Raw genomic sequence first — 20,129 nt, forward strand, 5'->3', positions numbered from 1 at the left:
AGGCCATTCATCCCAATGGAAAAGGTCTTGGGCTTTACAAGTATGTCATCAAGCAAAATTTTATCTTGGCCAAAGAAGAAGAAATTGTGCTAGATGGTAATTATTTTGTTAAAAGGGGTAGATTTTTAAGGAATTTACTAGAATATGGGAAGTTGCAAAAAGTGTGTGGGGAGTTGTAGAAATCTGGCTGTCAAACCTGGAACAAAGTATGTGGAAAACCAGAATTGGAGTTGTGAGGAGATCTAGTGGGGTTAGAAGTGATGAAATGGAGTGAAGCCATTGAGGGCTTGAATCATGGAAGTCTGGTGCTGTTGGAAGTTCCTGAAAGTTGGTGGGCTAGATGAAAAGTAAAAAAAAATGGAAACAGAGATTTGAATGATCACAGATTTGTAAGAAATGCAAGACGGTTGTCTTGGCAGTGGCCATTTAGAATTTATCGCTTTAGACAGAGTTTAGGCTGTCATTATTACTCACATTTGCCTCCCATTGAATTTCTGATTGTGACTATCTGTGAGATTTGCTTCTTGACATTTTAACTCTGAGCTGCATGACAGGAAGGGAAGAAGCATTCTGCATGAAAGGTACAGCTATTCAACCAGGTCATGATGTCTTCAAAACCAAGAGGAAAATGTGAGAGGAAGAAATATAGCCCCGTTCACAACCTTGGGATCTTGAAGCATCTGACAACAACTAGAGTGCTTTTGAACTGCAGCCAATGTTAAAATGTTAAGTTATTCTGGCTTATTAAAATGGACTTTCTAAAAATAACTGCTAGTGCAACCAGCAGCTAGCAGGAGAGCAAAACTAAATTCTGAAATGAAAACAATAAAATTATTGGAAATGTGCAGTGTCTCTGGAGAGAGAAAACATTCCTTTTCAGCTTAATGAGCTTTGATCCGCACTGAGAAAAGTTAACAGGAACAAATTAACGCAGAGAAAGTGAAAAGGAAATAAAAACAGCTATCGGTGATATGGAGGGCAAAGAATTAAATGACAAAAGGTATGATAGTGAAAGAGATTGATTATAGAGCAGGCAAACAAACAGGTTGTTGGACTATAGTAATTGTGATTCAGAGGAACAGAATTGTCATTTGAAAATACCAAATGTGAATCCTGAAAACCTGAATTTAAAAGATGCTGGATATATGCATTATCCATAATTGCTGAACTGGTATGTCTGGGAATTTCCTGAGAGTAGTGACTGCCTGTGCTCACTGTACTCCAGCTGCTGCATCCACGCTTGCCATAAGTGGATACTCCAGTAGCAGCTGCTCGAGCAAAGCCAGACTGGCCAGATTCTGCCTTGTGAAAGCCAGCAGCACTTTACCAGATATTTTCTTCTTACAGGTCAGGGGTGGAATGGAGGGCTTGCCACTTGTCTGGTTAGTGTCAACTCCAGCAGCATTGAAGAAGCTTGGTGTCATTCAGGACAAAACTTCACCAGCTTCATTCACACATCCACACCTACATTTGTTCCTTCCAACGTTTCGAGTCTGTCTAGAAAATGCACAGTTGCAACTTGCCAAGAGCACTCCAGAATTGCTTTCTGTGCTAGTAAAAAGTCCAAGGGCAAAAAGCAAGTACCCTGAAACACCTGCTCCTCTGGAGTTGTGTACCTTTCTCGTTTACCCTTAGTTAGTGGATCAAAATCCTTGCGGTGTTGTGGGAGAACCTCTTCGCTTGTTTTCTGTAGATGTGTCCTGCGCATGCCCAGTAGGAGGATATTTGCCCAAATATCTGTTTTAATGTGGATAGAGGTATTTTCAAAAACACCTAGTGTGGACGCCTGTCATTTTTATGTGAAACCGGCGTTTTCAAAATTATCCGGTCTAGTGTGGACGTAGCCTAAGTCATTGTGAGTGTGCTTAGTATCGTGGTTAAGTTAAAAATCACTTAATGGCATCACAAGCTCAGGAACATTGAATAATCATTCCACCGTAGCAGCCAGGGAATTTTAAGTTCAAGTAATTAAGTGGGTCAACAACTTTAACAATGGCTGGTACCTGTAACAATGTAACTGCTGGACTAGCATCAAGGAGAAAAGAATATTTAGTTCGCTGGTGTCCTACTGGGGAGGGGATTTAGCTTCCTTACCGCAGCTGATCTGTAGGTGACTCCAGCCCAACCAAGTGATTGACTCTTAACCGCCTCCTCTGTTAAGTTTGGATAATCAAAGCCAGCCTTAACGCTGATGTTCCAGCCTGGGACTGGAGAAACATTTCTCCTTGTACTGAATGGCAGAACCTCAGCTTAAAGCTTAAGATGCTGAATGTACTGAGTTACTTTCCCAGTATGAACTGGGAGTTGTGTGTACGCTAAACCAAGTTTGCTCCCTTTCCTTGAGAATTTAGTGAAGTAGTTGGAGCTTTTGTGGAAGATTATTCTGCTACCATTCCATAAGTGACCAGATTTGAAACCATGCTGAGAATTGGAGTTATGATAACAAGGCTGTTAAATTACAAGGCACTTAAAGGATTATCACCACTAGCATGCTATAGTGGTAGTGCAGTTGTATAGCCTAAGAAGATTATTGCCGTGCTTGCCCTCTGCTCAATCCATCCAAACTGACAGTAACGCCCATGTGAACAGGGCAAGTATATTTTAAATGTCATTTCCATTTGCTCTTCATTGGTAATGTTAAAGCTATACAAGACCCTGGTCAGACCCCACTTGGAATACTGTGTTCAGTTCTGGTCACCTCACTACAGGAAGGATGTGGATACTATAGAGAGAGTGCAGAGGAGATTTACAAAGATGTTGCCTGGATTGGAGGGTATGCCTTATGAGAATAGGTTGAGTGAACTTGACCTTTTATCTTTGGAGCGACAGAGGATGAGAGGTGACCGGATCAAGGTGTATAAGATGATGAGGGGCATTGATCGTGTGGATAGCCAGAGGCTTTTTCCCAGGGCTGAAATGGCTAACATGAGGGGGCACAGTTTTAAGGTGCTTGGAAATAGGTACCGAGGGGATGTCAGGGGTACGTTTTTCACACAGAGAGTGGTGGGTGTGTGGAATGCACTGCCGGTGGCGGTGGTGGAAGCGGATACAGTAGGGTCTTTGAAGAGCCTCTCAGATAGGTACATGGAGCTTAGAAAAATAGAGGGCTACGCAGTAGGGAAATTCTAGGCAGTTTCTAGAGTAGGTTACATGGTTGGCACAACACTGTGGGCCAAAGGGTGTGTAATGTGGTGTAGATTTCTATGTTCTATGTTCATTCTGTCTCCCCAAAAATATAAAAACTGAAAATACAGGCCTTGTTACTGCCTACGTGTAAAATAGGAAGCATGATCTCAATGGAGGAACGTTCTAGATCCTGATACCATTGTGACTGTTTCACCAACAGTTGACCCTTTTCCTTTCATTCCTTCTCATGACATGTTGGGTGACTGCCCCTTTAAGAGGGGAGTTTCTAAACCTGCAAACAAGAACGTTCTTAAAAGATGCCAATACAATGAAACACTAGTAGAGAACTGGAGCCTCACTGCTGAAAGGCAAGCTCAGTAAGCAGATGGGAGAAAGAGCAGAAAACAATATTTTTAAAATTGCAGGTAAATGTGAAATGCAGCTAAGCAATGCAAATTATGAAGCGTGAATTTTTCTTTGATTAGATCTCTTTGCGGAGGGCAAGTATGGCATTAATCTTCTGATGCTCTGGCATTGCTCATAACTATGCATGAGTAGTATCTTCTGTGACAGCCATGGCTTGTGCGTGGATGTTCATATTGCTAAATGATTGACTGGTGTCAGAGACATTATCCCTTTACATAAAGTGAATGCATCATGTTTATGAGAAGCTCTTGGGTTTAGTTTCCTGTTCCTTGCTGAAGAGTTGTTGTAGATTCCTTTAGTAAGGAATAAACTCTTAATGATATTAAAGTAAAACTACTACTGGACATTTGAAGTGAAAACTTGAATTGCTCTAACCCCTTAGCAGGTCAGCCGTACCAGTGATAAGAGAAACAGAGTTAATGTTTTGTTTAAGACTATCAAACACACAAGGCCGGAAGTATTATCTCTTTTTTTTCTCTCTCTCTCTCCCCATGATCTTGATCGCCTGAGTATCTCCAGAATTTCCTTTGCTTTTTAATTAAGTATCGATTTTAGTTTTGTGAGGTGGCTTTGAAGGTGATTATCACGTTGTCCGTATGAATCCAAAAGAGACTGCAGATTCTGGAGTCTGGAGCAGGAAACCATCTGCTGGAGGAATTCAGTGGGCCAAACAGCAGCTGTGGAGATGAACGGTTATAAACTGAAACATTGACAGTTCCTTTTCCCCCACAGATACAGGCTTGACCAACTGAGTTCCTCCAGCAGGCTGTTGCTAAGTTTATGGTAATTGTCTCTTGTTGAGTCCCCCATAGATGCCCAAAACACTTTGCCAAATGTTGGTGAGGCATCCCCTGTAGGCTGAGTAAAATTCCTTTCCCTTGTCATGATTGGGAAATGTCACTGTGATGCAAGGTAATGAATGTCAGAGTTTGTGACCATAGCAGTTGTTGACTTGATGTTTAACAATGAGCTGATGAGAGAATAATTGTTTCACAATACTGGAATTGGATATTTGCTTTACAATTGATGTTTAAACCAAAATCAATGAAATGTAATTAACATTGTACATTTTCTTATGTGATAACATGCTGTTCACATGATGTTGGCCTTCCAAGTGCATTGAGAACTTTTCTATTCAAAATACTAATTTCTTGTTAGCTTGTACTTAAATAATTTTTTCTTTTTTTCTACACAGGAAATAGCGAACATCTTGGCCCAGAAACAATTGCGTGCCATTATTTTGTCTGTAAGTCTGGGGAAAAAATATTATTTAGAAGTTACTGTTAGTTCTTTTATTTTAATTGTATAATTTATTAGAAATGTATTTTATTTAAATAGTATTTTTAACAGTGTAGGATGTCTTAAGTACTTAACAGGAACAAAACTGGGTTTAAAATTGGCATTGACTCAAAGGTGGTGAAAGGATGGTCAAGAGTTGAATTGTAAGAAGGGTGCTAAAATGGTGAGTGAGACCGAAGTAGAACTTTGGTGTTGCTGTCAGTGCTGGAGGTAGCAGTAGGGTTGGGCAATATTGGGCTGGAAATGTTATCCTTTGAGAAATAGATTCCAGATTCAAGTACGTTTAATATCTAAGAATGTATGAATTATACAACTTGACATTTATCTGCTTACAGGCAGCCACAAAGCAAAAAACCCAATTAAAATAAAATAAAGACCAACACCCAGTGCACAGAGAAAGAGGGAAAAAAACAGAAATCGTGCAAGCAGTAGAAATGAGCACAGCTCTCGAACCAATTTGAGTCCAAATAGATCACATATGAGCAATCCTGCTGGCTCTTGAAAAATTATAAGAAAGAAACATAAAAGGCCTTTTTTTTTAATGGCCCACGCATTCCCCTGAAGCAGCAGAGTAGGTCAGGAAGAGGGCACCGGAGAGAAGAGGCTGACAGCTGAAGGGATGATGGTGATGGGGCTGTGATGATGGGGATGAGCAATAGGTATAACTGTTGTAGGAAGGACTTTAATAGAATACCTTCTCTGTATTCAGGCCATTGTTTATGTGGTTAACAGTGGGCAGTGTGTTGAATGTTCCTCATAATTGCCTCAATCTTGTGTATGAGCAAATTAAAGGTGAGAGAAGACCCGGTGGTTGGTACATTTGTACCATATTCATAATGGTCAGAGAGTTCCAAACCACGCAACCAAATAATCTCCGGGGAAAGGCAAGAATTCCAGGATTTGGAAAATCTGTGACAAGTCAGAACTGGACCAAGGGACAACATTGTATATGCGTTTCCTTGATTTAAATCTCTTGCCTCTACAATGTGAATGTTAGCATCTTACAAATAAACACCCGCTGGAGGTTCCTGCCAACATGTCAGATATGTGCTGCTGACCAATAGATTTAAAACTGACAACAAGAATTTCTGAACTGACTGCTGTTTGAATGATGTTTACATTAAGCAACTGTATATAGAAAACCTACTGGTGAATTCAAAGTGAATTCAGAGCTATTGTTTTGAATTATGTTCATCATTACTAACCCTCTTTGGATTAAGCTAGCAGTTATACATGTTCAGCAAGACCTGGTAGGTTCTTGGGAGAATTCAAATAGAATGAAATGTTAAAATCACATTGAATTGAGACAAATCTACTGGGAGCAGTACTGAAAAGCCAACTGTAGTTACTGCAGGAAGAAAGCTGACAAAGGGCATTACATTTACGCAGAATGATTCTTAAATCATAGTGATCATTTGGAGAAGCTGTAATTTGCTTGTAATTCTATATTGATATAACCTCCCAGTATCATTCCATAGTGGCTAGTACATTTTGAAAGAAGAAAACGATGGAGCAGTTTAGGAGGTGATCTGCAAAGCCAAGGAGTTTAATAGTAAAGCCCAGCCTGAGGGGTGGGGGGGACTTAATGCACAAGAGGCTGGAATGATAACATGACTGATGATTAGATTTACTCAGTACACCTATGTCTCCTGTATATGGCTGAATGTAAAAGCTATTTTTTTATAGTGCTTCTATAAAGTGTACTGGGGTATGACACCACAATTATAGGGAGCTTTTGTGTAGATATAACATAACAGATTCACAGTCATGTTTTACACAATAAATTTGTGGAACTTGCACTGCTGGCAGCAATGAAGGTCCTCCATCTCTGTCTGTCCGTGGCCGCTCAGATGTCAAAGGATTCTTCATTGCTGTTTCCATAACAGTTTTGTTTGCCCAGTCAGGGCTGTTAACCCTGCGCTGATCCCCCGAACCTGGAGAACCTCGTAAGTCTGGCCTCCACCCTTTGACCTGTTTGGCATGGGTGACCCTGCCAAGCGTAAGGACCTGACTCCGGCCAGCATAGCCCCCAGGGTCACTGAGCCGCACAAGCCTCTAAGCCATGACAAGGTTGTGGTCCTCTTGGAGGGTTTTTGTGAAAGTCAAGGACTAAGTCTGTAGAGTTCTACCATTTTTCACAAACAAAACGTAAACGTTGGACTGGAATAATAAAAACAATTATAGAAGGACTTTTTAAAAATTCATATTATTGGAATAAAGTTCATATTGGAAACTTATGAGAATAGAGGAATTTGAGAGTGATTAAAACTTAAACAAAGGGAATATACTGTATGTGTTTCACATTCTGCCTGCGGTACCTATTGTCACTGGAAACATTTTTCAGACAATCTGATTCATGCTCATGTCGTAACAAATTTACTAAGACTCCTGGATGGAGTAAAAGTTGTAAGACCATGCAGCTCTGTAGCAATCAGTTTTCCTCAATATTTTCTGTGTCTGTAGTCAAACTGATCCAATACAGTTATTGCTCCACAATTTACCTGACAATGTGGAAAATTTCAGGGCAAATCCAATGAGATAATAAGGCCATAAGGCAGTGGAGTAGAATTAGGCCATTAAGTACATTGAGTCTGCTCTGCCATTCTGTCATGGCTGATCCCGGATCCCATTCAACCCCATACACCTGCCTTCTCACCACATCCTTTGATCCTCTGACCAATCAATTTCCACGTTAAATATACCCACAGACTTGGCCTCCACCGCAATCTGTGGCAGAGCATTCACAGATTTACTACTCTGTAACTAAAAAAAAAATCCTGCTTACCTCTGTTCTAAAGGGTTGCCCCTCAATTTTGTGGCTGTGCCCTCTAGTTCTGGAAACATCCTCTCCACACCCACCCAATCTAGTCCTTTCACCTTTCGGTAGGTTTCAATGAAATCCCCACTCATTCTTCCTCAGCACAGCCTACACCTCCACCCATCTTCATATCATCTACAAACTTTGCCACAAAGCCATCAATTCCATTATTTAATTCATTGACAAACAATGTGAAAAGTTAGCCCTTAACCATTGGTACAGTGATGGGAGATGTCATCAGTGTTATCAAGTGGTACTTCTGTCACCAGTAGCTTGCTCACTGATGCTATGTTAGGAATCCATTACACACCCCTAACTCCAACCAGCCTCAGCCCAAAGGTGATAGAGGAGAGAATTCCAAAGGTGAGTGCGTCATCAAGGAGTCCACAGGTAAAACTGAGCTGCTGGATATCAGGCGAAACCGCCTTACTGGCCAGGTGCATGCAGCGTACAGAAGAAGATTGTTATGTTTACTGAGAGTCAACTATCTCATCCACATGACATTGTGCAGAAACTGCTCAAAGCAATCTCATGGGTACTGCCATAGACAATAGGTGCAGGAGTAGGCCATTCGGCCCTTTGAGCTAGCACCGCCATTCACTGTGATGATGGCTGATCATCCCCAATCAGTATCCCGTTCCTGCCTTCTCCCCGTATCCCTTCACTCCGTTATTATTAAGAGCTCTATTGAACTCTTCCTTGAAAACATTCAGAGAATTGGCCTCCACTGCCTTCTGAGGCAGAGCATTGCACAGATCCACAACTCTCTGGGTGAAAAAGTTTTTCCTCAACTCCGTTCTAAATGGCCTACCCCTTATTCTCAAATTGTGGCCTCTGGTTCTGGACTCCCCCAACATCAGAAACATGTTTCCTGCCTCTAGCGTGTCCAATCCCTTAATAATCTTATATGTTTCAATCAGATCCCCTCTCATCCTTCTAAATTCCAGTGTATACAAGCCAGTCGCTCCAATCTTTCAACATATGACAGTCCCGCCATCCCGGGAATTAACTGCGTGAACCTCTGCTGCACTCCCTCAATAGCAAGAATGTCCTTCCTCATTTCCAGGTTCTTCACCAGTGCTGTTGTGATAGCACATTTCACCTGTTCAAAAAATTCACCCCAAGTCTACCCACAAGCCTTTTTATTTATAATTCTATTGAAGCCGGTGATAGAATGTTGAATATGGAAAGAAGCCTACCTCAGAAAATTAAAATTAACCAAATTCTAATCTTGCTTTCATGGAAGGTTTGAGCCTGAATTGTCTAACTTTATAGGCCATTTCTTCAGTAACTGCTAGAGCTGAAAATCGCAAAATATTCATTACAGTTCTCTTCTTTGGAAATGTGAAAAACACATATTCATCTAATTAATATTCTTAGGGAATTGGCCTGTAAAATCATGAAACTCCAAAAGAATATAATTTTAATTTTCCAGTGAAGGTTTCTTCTTTAGTGTTTAACATTCTATCCTTTTATTTGAAGAGGTATTTAAAATGACTTAACGTTTAAAAAGAGCTGGTCATTTGGGTGAGCATTCTTGTCATTTGTCTCTTAGATTCCAATAATTGACAACTTTAGGAGAAATTCAAAAATACAAATTCCTTTCTAGTGACCTAGTCTGGAGTTATTGCATGGGCACATGAAAGAGTGAATTTCTGATGAAAGGAAATCAAAATATTCATTAATATAGTGAGTTTTAAGGCCTCCGGTCACTTTAAAGCAACCCAAAGTTTACTGTGTTCTCTAATAGAGAAAGAGTGGGTTTTTATTCAGTGTCTGGCAGAGTAACTCTTGGCTTCAGTGCATTAAGGCTGGTATAGGGAAAGGTCCCTGTTTCAGAGCACTACTTAGTGGCCTTTACCAGAAAACTGGAGGGTTGGTTCTGGGTTTGATTTTGTTGCTCTCTGCATTTTAACAGTTTGCCAATACCCACCATCCGGTTCAAAACGAAAATGCCTGCTTGGCTGAGGTACCAAAAGGCAAGTGGAGTGCATTGACCCATCATGTAGTGAATCATTACCAAGCCCCGTCCCCCAAGTGAATGGGAAAGAAATGACTTAACAAAGGAGAATTTTAAAAACTTAATGGGACAACAAATGTTGTTATATACAAATTGTGCTTCACAAGGGTTTACAAGCACTTTCCTACCTATGCAGTCAGTAAGTGTGTAAGTGAGAATGCACTATGAACAGACTGTTAACATTGTCCTGAGAAGAATTCTTTTCTATGCGACAGCACGTTATCCGTGGAAACCGAAGCATTCAGACTGAAATGGCTCACCAGCTGTATGTCCTCCAAGTGCTGACTTTTAATCTTTTGGAAGACCGAATGATGACAAAGATGGATCCGCAGGACCAGGTGAGTATTTTATACGATAATGAAAGTGTATAAAGGTATGTTGCAAGTGTATAAAACTTTGGTTGGACTCTGCTTGGAGCACTGTTGGCAGTTCTGGTCACCACAGAAGAGGCGCACCAAGAAGTTGCCTGAATTGGAGAGTTTTAGCTACGAGGAAACTTTGGACAAATTTGGATTGATTTCTCAGGAGTGTTAGGGGCTGAGGAACAACGTGACACAAGTTTATAAAATTATGAGAGGCATAGACGGTCAGTCTTTTGCCTGGGGTGTAAAGGTCAAATACTAGAGGGCAAGGGTTTAAAGTGAGAGGAAAAATTTAAAAGAGATGAATTTTTTTTACAGCAAGTAGTAGGTTTCCCAGGGAGAAGATAAAGCAGATACAATAGCAGCACTTCAGAGGTTTTTAATAGGTTTCAATAGATACATTTGAAATAGACATCCTGAAATTCTTTTAGATAGTTGATGAACAGAAAGGGAATAGAGCAGGGGTTCCCAACAGTTTTAATGGACCAATACCAATAAGCAAAGGGTCCATGGACCCCTGGAACAGAGAGACGTGGATCTTGGCAGACAGGGTTAGTTAGATTGGCATTGTAGGTAGATTTGGCACCAACATGATGGGCTAAAGGGCCTGTTCCTGTTCTGCCTTTTAGTACAGTGATCTGAAACATGAGTTTATCCAGCTCTCTTTCATTCATTGTCAACTAATGCTCTATTTGGAGCTTTCTTCATCGCACCAGCTGCCAAGAGCCCTGTTCTTCAGACTGCCGCAACGGGATTGGAAGTCACTTTGTTGCTGCAGTATTTGAATGCATTTAATTTTTTTCTTGCTCATTTTGAGAACAGGTGCATTGTTGGCATGGCTGATGTTTGTCATTCATTTCCAGTTGTCCTGAGATAGAGGAACGGCTGGGCTTTGTCTGTTATCTATTACTAGCAGGTTCTCTTTCTCAGGCTGGGAAATCTCAGATAAAGAGAACTTTAGCTTTCTCAATACATTTTCAAGTGCGCATCGTGCTATGACAATAGATTTTCTGAAGAACTTAATACCAGGAGCGGATCATCTGATTTCCTGAGCCTTCGCTGTGCTCTGGGGAGATCATGAAGGATCCTCCGTTCTAGTGTAGCTCAAGCTGACTACCTGCAGCTAACCTGTGTGACTTGGGGCAGTGCTTAAATCTGATGTCCAAATAAGAACACCGTCTCTTATAACATAAAACATAATTTAGTTTGCTGAGCAAATCAATTTAAGTAGCTAATAGACAATAATGTGAATGCATCAGAGGTTGTGAAATCAGCTTTTGCGATACTGTTTTGGCCTTGGACTTCTGATACATTAAAAAAACTAATTTGCAGCACTTGGAGAGGACAGTGAAGATAATCTCAAAGGAGTTAGATTGTGAAGAAATGCCTTTTGATGAATTGCACAGCTGATCTCACACCCATTACCTTCATCCTGCTCTACTTAATCGTTTCCTTCCTGATTTGCTTTTCAGGCCCAAAGAGACATCATTTTTGAGCTACGTAGGATTGCGTTCGATGCAGAACTGGAACCGAGCAACAGTGGCAACATTGAGAAACGAAAATCTATGTACACCAGAGATTATAAAAAACTGGGTTTCATTGTAAGTTCTCTCAATCACCAAAGAAGCACTGCAAGAGGGAAATACATAAGGTTGTTTTAAGAGTTCTTTTTTTTCTCAGAATCCTCTCTCTTCTAACTCTCACTGTATTGATCAGGATCCTCTCTGAATTGAAGCAAGAATAGGGAGCAATTCCTTATGTTCAAAGGTGGGATGATTATGCTGCAAAGCCAGATAATTAATTATATTTATTTATATTCCAAATTCATTTCCCAATCATGTTTAGCACAAAATCTTTTCCTGTCTTTGTGTCAAGTCGATACTTGTATCATCCATCATGTTAGAGCCAGGAAGGTGTTTATCTTCAAATTAGGCTTGAAGACCAAGCTTTTTGCCCAAAATTGACATAGTTGGATCACATCTACAAATAGGCAATCGTTATTTATACAGAGCAGAAAGCACCACGTCTTCTGAAATGATTCATTACATCTGCAGTGCTGGTTGAGATCGTTGGCTCTTGGCATGGCAGAAATTGACAACAAAGCAATTTAAATTTAAAATAGTTTTGCTCAAGTAATAGCAATATTCCTGCTTTAGCAATATTCCTGCGCCTCCTTGAACTTTTGAATTCTTAGCAATTATCTTTGAATCCCAAATTAATTCAGAATCATTTCCATGAATAAATTAGCTTTACTTATCTATAATTATGTTGCTTTTTCCCCTACAGTGTAAAATATTTCTGTTCTGTTGTGGATTTAAGAACCTATTTTCTGTATTGACAGCTAAATCTTTCTTAATTGTGTTTCATTATTTCCATCAGTTTGCTGATTATTTTAACTACTTTGCATATGTTTTAAGTAATCTATAATAAATTACCAGCAGCTTCAATTTCAGTATTGAACAATGCTGTTAGTTTTTCATGGTTTGTGACTATATTAACAGATCAAAGCATGTTGGTAATTAATTGATGCAACTGCTATTCTGAGCGAGTTTGTAACAGTAGGAAATTAATTTCTGTGTTAGCTAACATGGACTCCTGAATTTTGAATAGTGCCCACAATTTACATAATGACCATAGCCTCTGGGCTTAATTTTTCAGTATCCACCTTGAGGCAGAAACGAGCAAAGTTCATTGCTACGCTGCACATAGCTGCCTGCTTCTTTTTGCACAAAGCTCGTTTGATGGATGGAGTTACTTTTGTTTCTTCAATCGTTTCTGGGTTTATTTAGTTTTAAATCCACCTGTTCAAATGTGTGATTAACTAAATACACCTGCAAAGTTGCTATCGCCACGATTCCTGGCAGTAGGAATGGGAAACCGTTTTTTTTTTTTCCCCCTGCCTTTTATTTTCTTGACGGCGAGGGCTCTTGGCAGGATGCAGTTTCAGAGAGCACCTCTAATGTTTCCCTCAGCAATGATTGCCTTGTCTTTGTGACTGTCTCAAGCATGTTTGGATTCGTGCATTGAGGCTAAGAAAGGGATATTAAGAAAAAGGAGATACTCTAAACTAGTTGTTCTCAAGTAAATCAACAAAAATGCAGCTTCCTTCTTTCTGTAACTACTTTTTGAGTCATGAACCTGCAGAGTGGCCATGAGGTGTGTGGAATAAGGTAATCAATCATTACCGTAAGAAATAAGTCGGCAGCAACGATGAGCATTGACTTGAGTTTGCGAGGTCATAAGTATCACTGTCAGAGGTAAAAGAACACTACCTAATTTACACGTTTTGTGTGTTTTTGGTTTCTAAACATGGATTTGCGTTAATCCTGGTTAATTTGGTGCCGTTTCATTCTTGTGACTAACTTCTTGCATCCATCATAAGCCTGAGTTTAGTTCAATGCTGAATGTCACACATTTATTTCCCCCAGCCTATAATTGCCTGTCAGATCCAATCCTCCTCTGTGTAATGTTCATGCACTATATTATTGATCTTGAATTCCTCAGCAGTTTGCAGGGGAAAAAAAAGTTAAAATAAATCATCTGTGGCTGAAGTGGCAGCTTAGTTTGGAATGTAAGTCCTGGGCTCTGGGCTCCAATTAGACACTTCCAATTTTGGGAGTGTTACCACTAAACCATATTTGAAGCATGCGCTCAGATTCGTGGCTGGTTTTTGATATGAGCTAATGACGGGGAAAGTGCCGGCTGTAAAATGATTTCAAGAGTGACTTACATATCTTTAAATTCTGTGACTTGATCTTTAAAAGTTCTGAACAAAGAACTTTAACCCCTCTGTGCAGCTCTGTAAAAGCTTTTGGAGCTAATATTTGAAATTGCATGCTTGACCTTTTCCGTTGGAATGAACAAGAAATTGAAGTATGTATTTGACATTTCAAATTTTTGTTGTTGACATTTTACTGTTCAGTAAGAGCTGATGAAAATTGAACAGTTAAAGCTTTCAGAATTAAGCTGGTAATATGACGAGCGGGGAAAGGACCTCAAAACAAACAGATTTGTAAAATAATTTCCAACTTTTTATAGTTGTTACAACTTTTGATTTATTTCTTGTTTTGTCATTTTTATTTCTGCTAATGCACGCTTGCTTTGTGATGGTTTTTAAATAATTCAGAGACTTAGGGCACTTTTATATGATTAAGAATCTCATTGGGCTCGGATTTGCTGCCAAAATAACTGTGAACCTAATGGTTCTCTCCATTATTGATAAGTAAATGGCACCACATCGTCAGATAAGAGGCAGACATGCAGTTAAGCCAAACTCTAAAATGCTGTTTAATTTATGGCTTTCTGCAATTAGCTTGGCAAAATAACATCTCATGATTGAAGTGCATTGAATCGTGTGTGGTGAAATAGCATTTGCATTGCAAACCCAAGCTAAACTTGGGACAGCAAGTTAAAGTAATATAGTTAAACTAAAATTACAGTTTGAATGCCCTTTTAATTACTGCCTCTTTGAATCAGGATAGGGTAAGGGTGAAAATAATTTTTGTACTCTAGGTATCAGGCTTAAGTTGCTAGTTATTGTAAAAAAAAATGTAATTTTCTTTTGTATTTCACTTTTCTGTCATTTTTTTTCTGCTCCATTTATATTTTATTTTTGTCCCTTTGCTCTCACTGTACCTGGATTCAAAGGCCTTCTCAAAATGTGAATTTTTCTTTCCCCATCAAGGTCAAAAATGATAAATATGCCAAACTGTGCCTAGTCTTTTCCTCATATTTGGTTTCTTTGCTCACCTACAGCACTGTGAATGATAATCTCTTGAGTGAGATGGCCATTGGATTGGAGTCCAGTGCAAATCAGAAGGAACAGTCCACCTTAAACAGGGCTATCTTTAGAATAAGTGCAGGGGAGTTCTCCATAGTTTTTGGTCAATAGTTATCCCTCTCACTCTCACTTTCACTTTTCTCCTTCTTTCCTTTCTTATCCCAGGATTAGGGTAGTCCAACGCTATAAGGCATAGATGTAGGTGGTGGGAAACATCTAAAAAGGGCTTGAAGGGCCAACATTTTCACGCAGAGATTGGTGAGTATATGGAATGAGCTGCCGGAGGAAGTGGTTGAACCAAGTAGATTAGTATTGTTTAAGAAGCACTTGGATAGTTACGTGGAAGGTTTGGGCCAAATGCAGGAGATTGGGGCCAGCTGGATGGACACTGCGGCTGGCATGGAGAGGGGCCAAATGGTTTGTATCCAAGCTCTATTGCCTTATGACTCTGAGTCAACCCTCATGATCAAAATAGACCACGTGGACATTTTTACCTTGTTTGTGGGGCATTTGCTACATACAAATTGGCTGTCTCATTTTCCATCTGACTAACTGCATATCAAAACTACTTCAACTCCTGCCTCAGAGGTGACCTGGATCCACTCCAATTTGCCACAGCAGGGCAACAGCAGATGTGATTTCCCCAGCTCTTTACTCTTCTCTGGGACTCTCTGGGCATCAGGAACTTGAACATCATTACCTACGAGCTTCAAGGCCTGGGCTTCTGTACCTCCATCTGCAGCTGGGTGCTTGAATTTCTCATTAACAGACCTCAATCAGTGAGGATTAATAACAACATCTCCTTGCTGACCATCATCACAGGTGCACCACATGGCTGCATCCTGAGCCCTTTGTGTGTGTGTGTGTGTGTATGTACACACAGACACGCACACCCCTGTGTGGCTAAGCACAGCATGCAGTGCCAGCTTCAAACTCACTGATGGATGAAACTCAGGTGGTGCTGCGTCAGCTTGTCAGTGTGGGCTAAGGTCATGTGGTTGAGTGGCTCCTTTTGCCCAATGTCAACAAGTCTAAAGAGCTGATCATTGACTTTAGGAAGATAAATGTGGGCCAGTTTCAAACTAGATTCTATCTAGAATCATGTGAATTCTACCATGGATTTTCCATTGACCCCACCAGGAATTCTGGCCTTTGACGGCATGCTCTACTTTGCCAAGCATCACCAGAGCGTTGTGGAGTCAGCAGCTTTAGATTCCTCGGCATTGGCATGTTGGATGATCTGTCCTGGGCCCAGCACAAAGACGCACTTGTAGGGAACATCTTAACTTTCTTAGGAGATCAAGACTTGTCATTGAACACTCTAACGGAGTTTTATAGGTGTACCGTTGAAAATATCCTGATTGGTTGCATGATGGTCTGGTTTGGCAATTTGAAGATGCAGGAATGTAAGAAGCTGCAAAGAGTCGTGCACTCTGCCAAGTACATCACAAGCATACCCCTCCCCACATCCACAGGAGGCACTGACTCTAAAACGTAGCTTCAATCATCAAAGATCCTCACCAGCCAGGCCATACAATCTTTTAGCTGCTACCATCGGGTAAGAGATAACAGAAGCCTGGCGTCTCTCCATCATATTTCAGAACATTCATTTGATCATTTGGTTCTTGAATCAACCTACAAAGCCATAATCACTACAGTTGAGAACACTATGACCACTTCATACTAAAACTGATTTTGCTTTTTTTGGTTCTAGGCATGTTTTCTTGTAAAAAAAAAAATTGAGTACAATTTATGTTAATTTGTTTTTCTTGTGAATGTTTCTTATTTAATGCTATGTCTCTGTATTGCTGTAAGGTTATTCATTACACCTGTTGCATACATGTATTTGTGCATAAAACGATAAACTTGACTTTTGATATTTACTTCTCTGTGTAAAAGTCATTTTGGGATGTTTTTAAAGTCATGGCCTTTCAGTTTTCTCTGACTTTCCCCTTCTTCTTGACAGATATCCAGAAGGAGTCCTAGTTACAGTCTCCTCTATGGAGATTGGGCTTTTGCAATGCAAAGTACTATGTTAAAAACAGAGTAATTATTCTGAGCTTTCAGCTGCCTATCATTTTGGCTCTCCATCGCTCTAAACCTACAGTCTGTGGCTTCCTGTGCTATTACAGTGAGGCCCAATGCAAGATTGAAGAGCATCACCTTATCTTCCACTTGAATAGCCTTCTGTCCAAGAATACTGATGCCACCAAATGTGGGTAGCTCTTGGTGACCAAAAGGAGGTCAAAGGTCACATTTGGATCTGGAAACCTTCTTTAGATAAGAAGACCACTTCAATCCTGAATAATATCAATTCCCAGCCAACCTCCGGGCTCACTTGAAGGAGATTCAATGCCAATCATCAAAGTGAATTGAATGTTTAGAACTAGAGAGGGATTATTGCACAGCTGTGGGGAAAAGACAAACGAGTGGGGTTGGTTACTCTTCCAGAGTCGGTGGAGCAAGGAATCTCCTTCTGTACTTCTGTGATTTCAGAGTAGATACAATCGGCTTGACTAATGTGATTGTAATTACGTTTGCTGTTAATCAAAACGGTGAAAGTCTGCTTGTTTCTGAAGTTGCTGCTTGCTGTGTAACTTCCCTTTACTTCTTCTTTTCTCTAGAATCATGTGAATCCCGCTATGGATTTTACAGAGACTCCGCCAGGAATGCTGGCCCTTGACAACATGCTGTACTTTGCCAAGCATCATCAGGATGCCTACATTAGGGTAAGGCCTGTCATTTAATCTCTTTCATTGTCAATGCCAGTGTTGTGGATGGTTTTACAACCGAGTGATGCTGTCTGAACACTCCTGCAATGCAATGTGGAGAGTCGGAAAGTTGCGGCTTCGTTATTCAGAGATGCCTTTAAAATCCAATTGTACAGAAAATGCTGGGAACAACAGTCAGCGTTCCACAGAAAGAAAAAACAGAATGAAGATAAAACACCAGCGTCAGGAATTTCTGCAGACCAAGGTTTTCCGACCCAAAATATCAAGTCTGTTTCTCTTTCCTGTGGTGGTGCCTGACCTGCATTTTTCAGCATTTTCTGTGTTTATTTCTGATTCCCAGAGTCAACAGTTCTTAGCTTTCTGTTCCCATTTCCTATTTGGGGCACTTACCTCAGGAATAATTTATTGACCGTGAAGTGATTTCCAGAATAATGGCTTGTATTCCTGTCCATAAAAGCTGTTTTATGATCAGATTGAAGCATTTCCATGAAAAAAAGGATTAAATTGAGTCACTGGAGAGAAACTGTCCCCACTGCAAGAGGAATCCATGTTGAGGGTCTCTAATCTTAAAATTAGGGCCAGGCCACCAAACACCGGAAATTGGGAAGCATTTTTCCCACAGAGGTGGACAGGAACATCTGCAATTCTTTTGCCCCCAGAAGGCTTTGGATTCTGAAAAGGCTGTCAAGGCCAAGGTTGATATTTGTTGTGTAAAATTACTAAGCTTTGTGGGTGAATTAAATTCTGATGTAGATAAGTCATGATCTAATTAAGTTGGCTGCAGGGCCTGTATGACCTATTCCTGTTTCTGTTTACACCACAGGCTACATGCTCAGAAGCATGGTATTTGCATAATTTATTCAGTTATCAAAGCTAGTCATTGCTACAACTCACATAAGTCAGGGTCGTGATTGTAGCTGATGGAGTGACATAGAATTTTATAGCACGGTGACTGGGTATTCAGTGCCACAGATCTACACCAGTGTTACTTTCTGTCAGGCAAATACCTAATCCTTTTGTTTTTATTCTGCCCCTTTCTCCCTTCTGGAATCTTCTGAGATGCGTACGTGCAGATGAGCTCCATCTCCTCTCTGCTTGCTGGCTGAAGAAGCTTCTCCTCAGCTTCTGTGCGGCTTGTTTGTATCCACTGTATATTTATGACCGTTACCTTCAGCTTCGCCCACAGGTAGAAGAGTCGCCTTCAAACAGCTTCATAATTTGACAAGCATCTTTTGGGCCACCTCCTCCGTGCATTAATTTATCAGTGTTTCTGTGGAAGTGACTCACCGCATCAGCATAAAATGCATTTTGTGTCCATTAGTATCCCCTTGGCAGCAGGAACAGCTGGGGCCATGTGCCAAATCTGAAAGATCAATCCAATTTTAGGCTTTATAATAACTTCCAAATGAAAGCCAGGAGTTTCATGGCTAAGCTAATTCTGTGACATCTGATGCACAGATAGATGAAGTAGTCTAATTTTTATAAATTTTATTTCCTGCAGGAGAATACGGGGGAGGGGAAAACTCCAGTGACATCCTGACTGACCATTTGGAAATCCCAGTAGTTCACCGAGAGATGTTTGCGACTTCCACTCAACCAGTCCCCAATTCCTACACTCTTCTACTCACCTTGTTCTCTCTTCCTTCCCTCTCACCTGGTCTCTCATTCCTGTGTTCCCTGAGCACTTGTAGTGGGGTCAGTTCCTGCAGCCTCTGAACTCTCATCAGGCAGCCTGTGATTATTTTTATTTATTGAGATACTGTGCTGGATAGGCTCTTCCACCCCTTTGATCCGTGTGATCCAGCAATTTAATCCTAGTTTAATCCCGGGACAATCCCTACCAACCAGTACGTGTTTGGACTGGCGGAGGAAACCCACAGGGTGAAGATACAAACTCCTTACAGGCAGTGGTGGGAATTGAATCCCGGTCGTGGGTACTGTAAATCATTGTGCTAATCACTACGCCACCCCGCTTGAGGTCAGACAACTTTACTGCTGCCCGTAACAGGTTTACTTGATTAGGCCTGAAATTTTCTAGCCATAGAGATTACGTGAGAGTTCCCTCAGTATCTTCCCTCTTCCAGTGGGAGCACCGTCCCAAAGTAAGGCTTCCAGCCTTCACAAAGTAGACCCCAGCAGGCTCACAGGCAAGCCTGACTCCACTGAGATTATAATCCTCAAGTTTATCCAGGGAAGCCCACTTTTTTGTGAGTTGCCGCACATATGTCTTAAGGAAAATATTTGCAAATTAAATACTCCGCTGATTCTGCCTGTGGGCATCAGATGGCATTGGCAAGACAGACATTTATTACTTTCGACTTGAATTTTTATTCCTATTATGCTATTGCCATTCTACTGCTTGGCCCCTGGAGTTTCAAGAATTTATTATTGGAAGGGAATAAGAAATGGAAAACGGACTGCTGTTCAGCTTTCGTTAATATGAAGATGTCTCTGCTCAGTTTGCTCTTGTGGATATGTCAGAGCATGTAGCTAGCAACACAACTTATAAGGGTTATTAATTATCCAAACAAGAAGATTGATTCAAAGTGGGACCAAATGTAAATCA

General features: G+C 40.6%; 1 protein-coding gene across 1 annotated transcript in view; it reads left to right on the top strand.

Annotated features, from left to right (window-relative positions):
* The window catches only part of elmo1 (engulfment and cell motility 1 (ced-12 homolog, C. elegans)), a 204,586-nt gene that overhangs the window by 75,745 nt on the left and 108,712 nt on the right, over positions 1 to 20,129 (top strand). The window contains exons 11-14 of the mRNA XM_072283537.1: positions 4,748 to 4,798; positions 9,905 to 10,027; positions 11,524 to 11,652; positions 17,456 to 17,560. Of these exons, the coding sequence (XP_072139638.1) occupies positions 4,748 to 4,798; positions 9,905 to 10,027; positions 11,524 to 11,652; positions 17,456 to 17,560 (408 nt within the window). The remainder of the gene's footprint in view (positions 1 to 4,747; positions 4,799 to 9,904; positions 10,028 to 11,523; positions 11,653 to 17,455; positions 17,561 to 20,129) is intronic.

This window comes from Mobula birostris, chromosome 19, assembly GCF_030028105.1.
Source record: "Mobula birostris isolate sMobBir1 chromosome 19, sMobBir1.hap1, whole genome shotgun sequence".
Classification (NCBI taxonomy): domain Eukaryota; kingdom Metazoa; phylum Chordata; class Chondrichthyes; order Myliobatiformes; family Myliobatidae; genus Mobula; species Mobula birostris.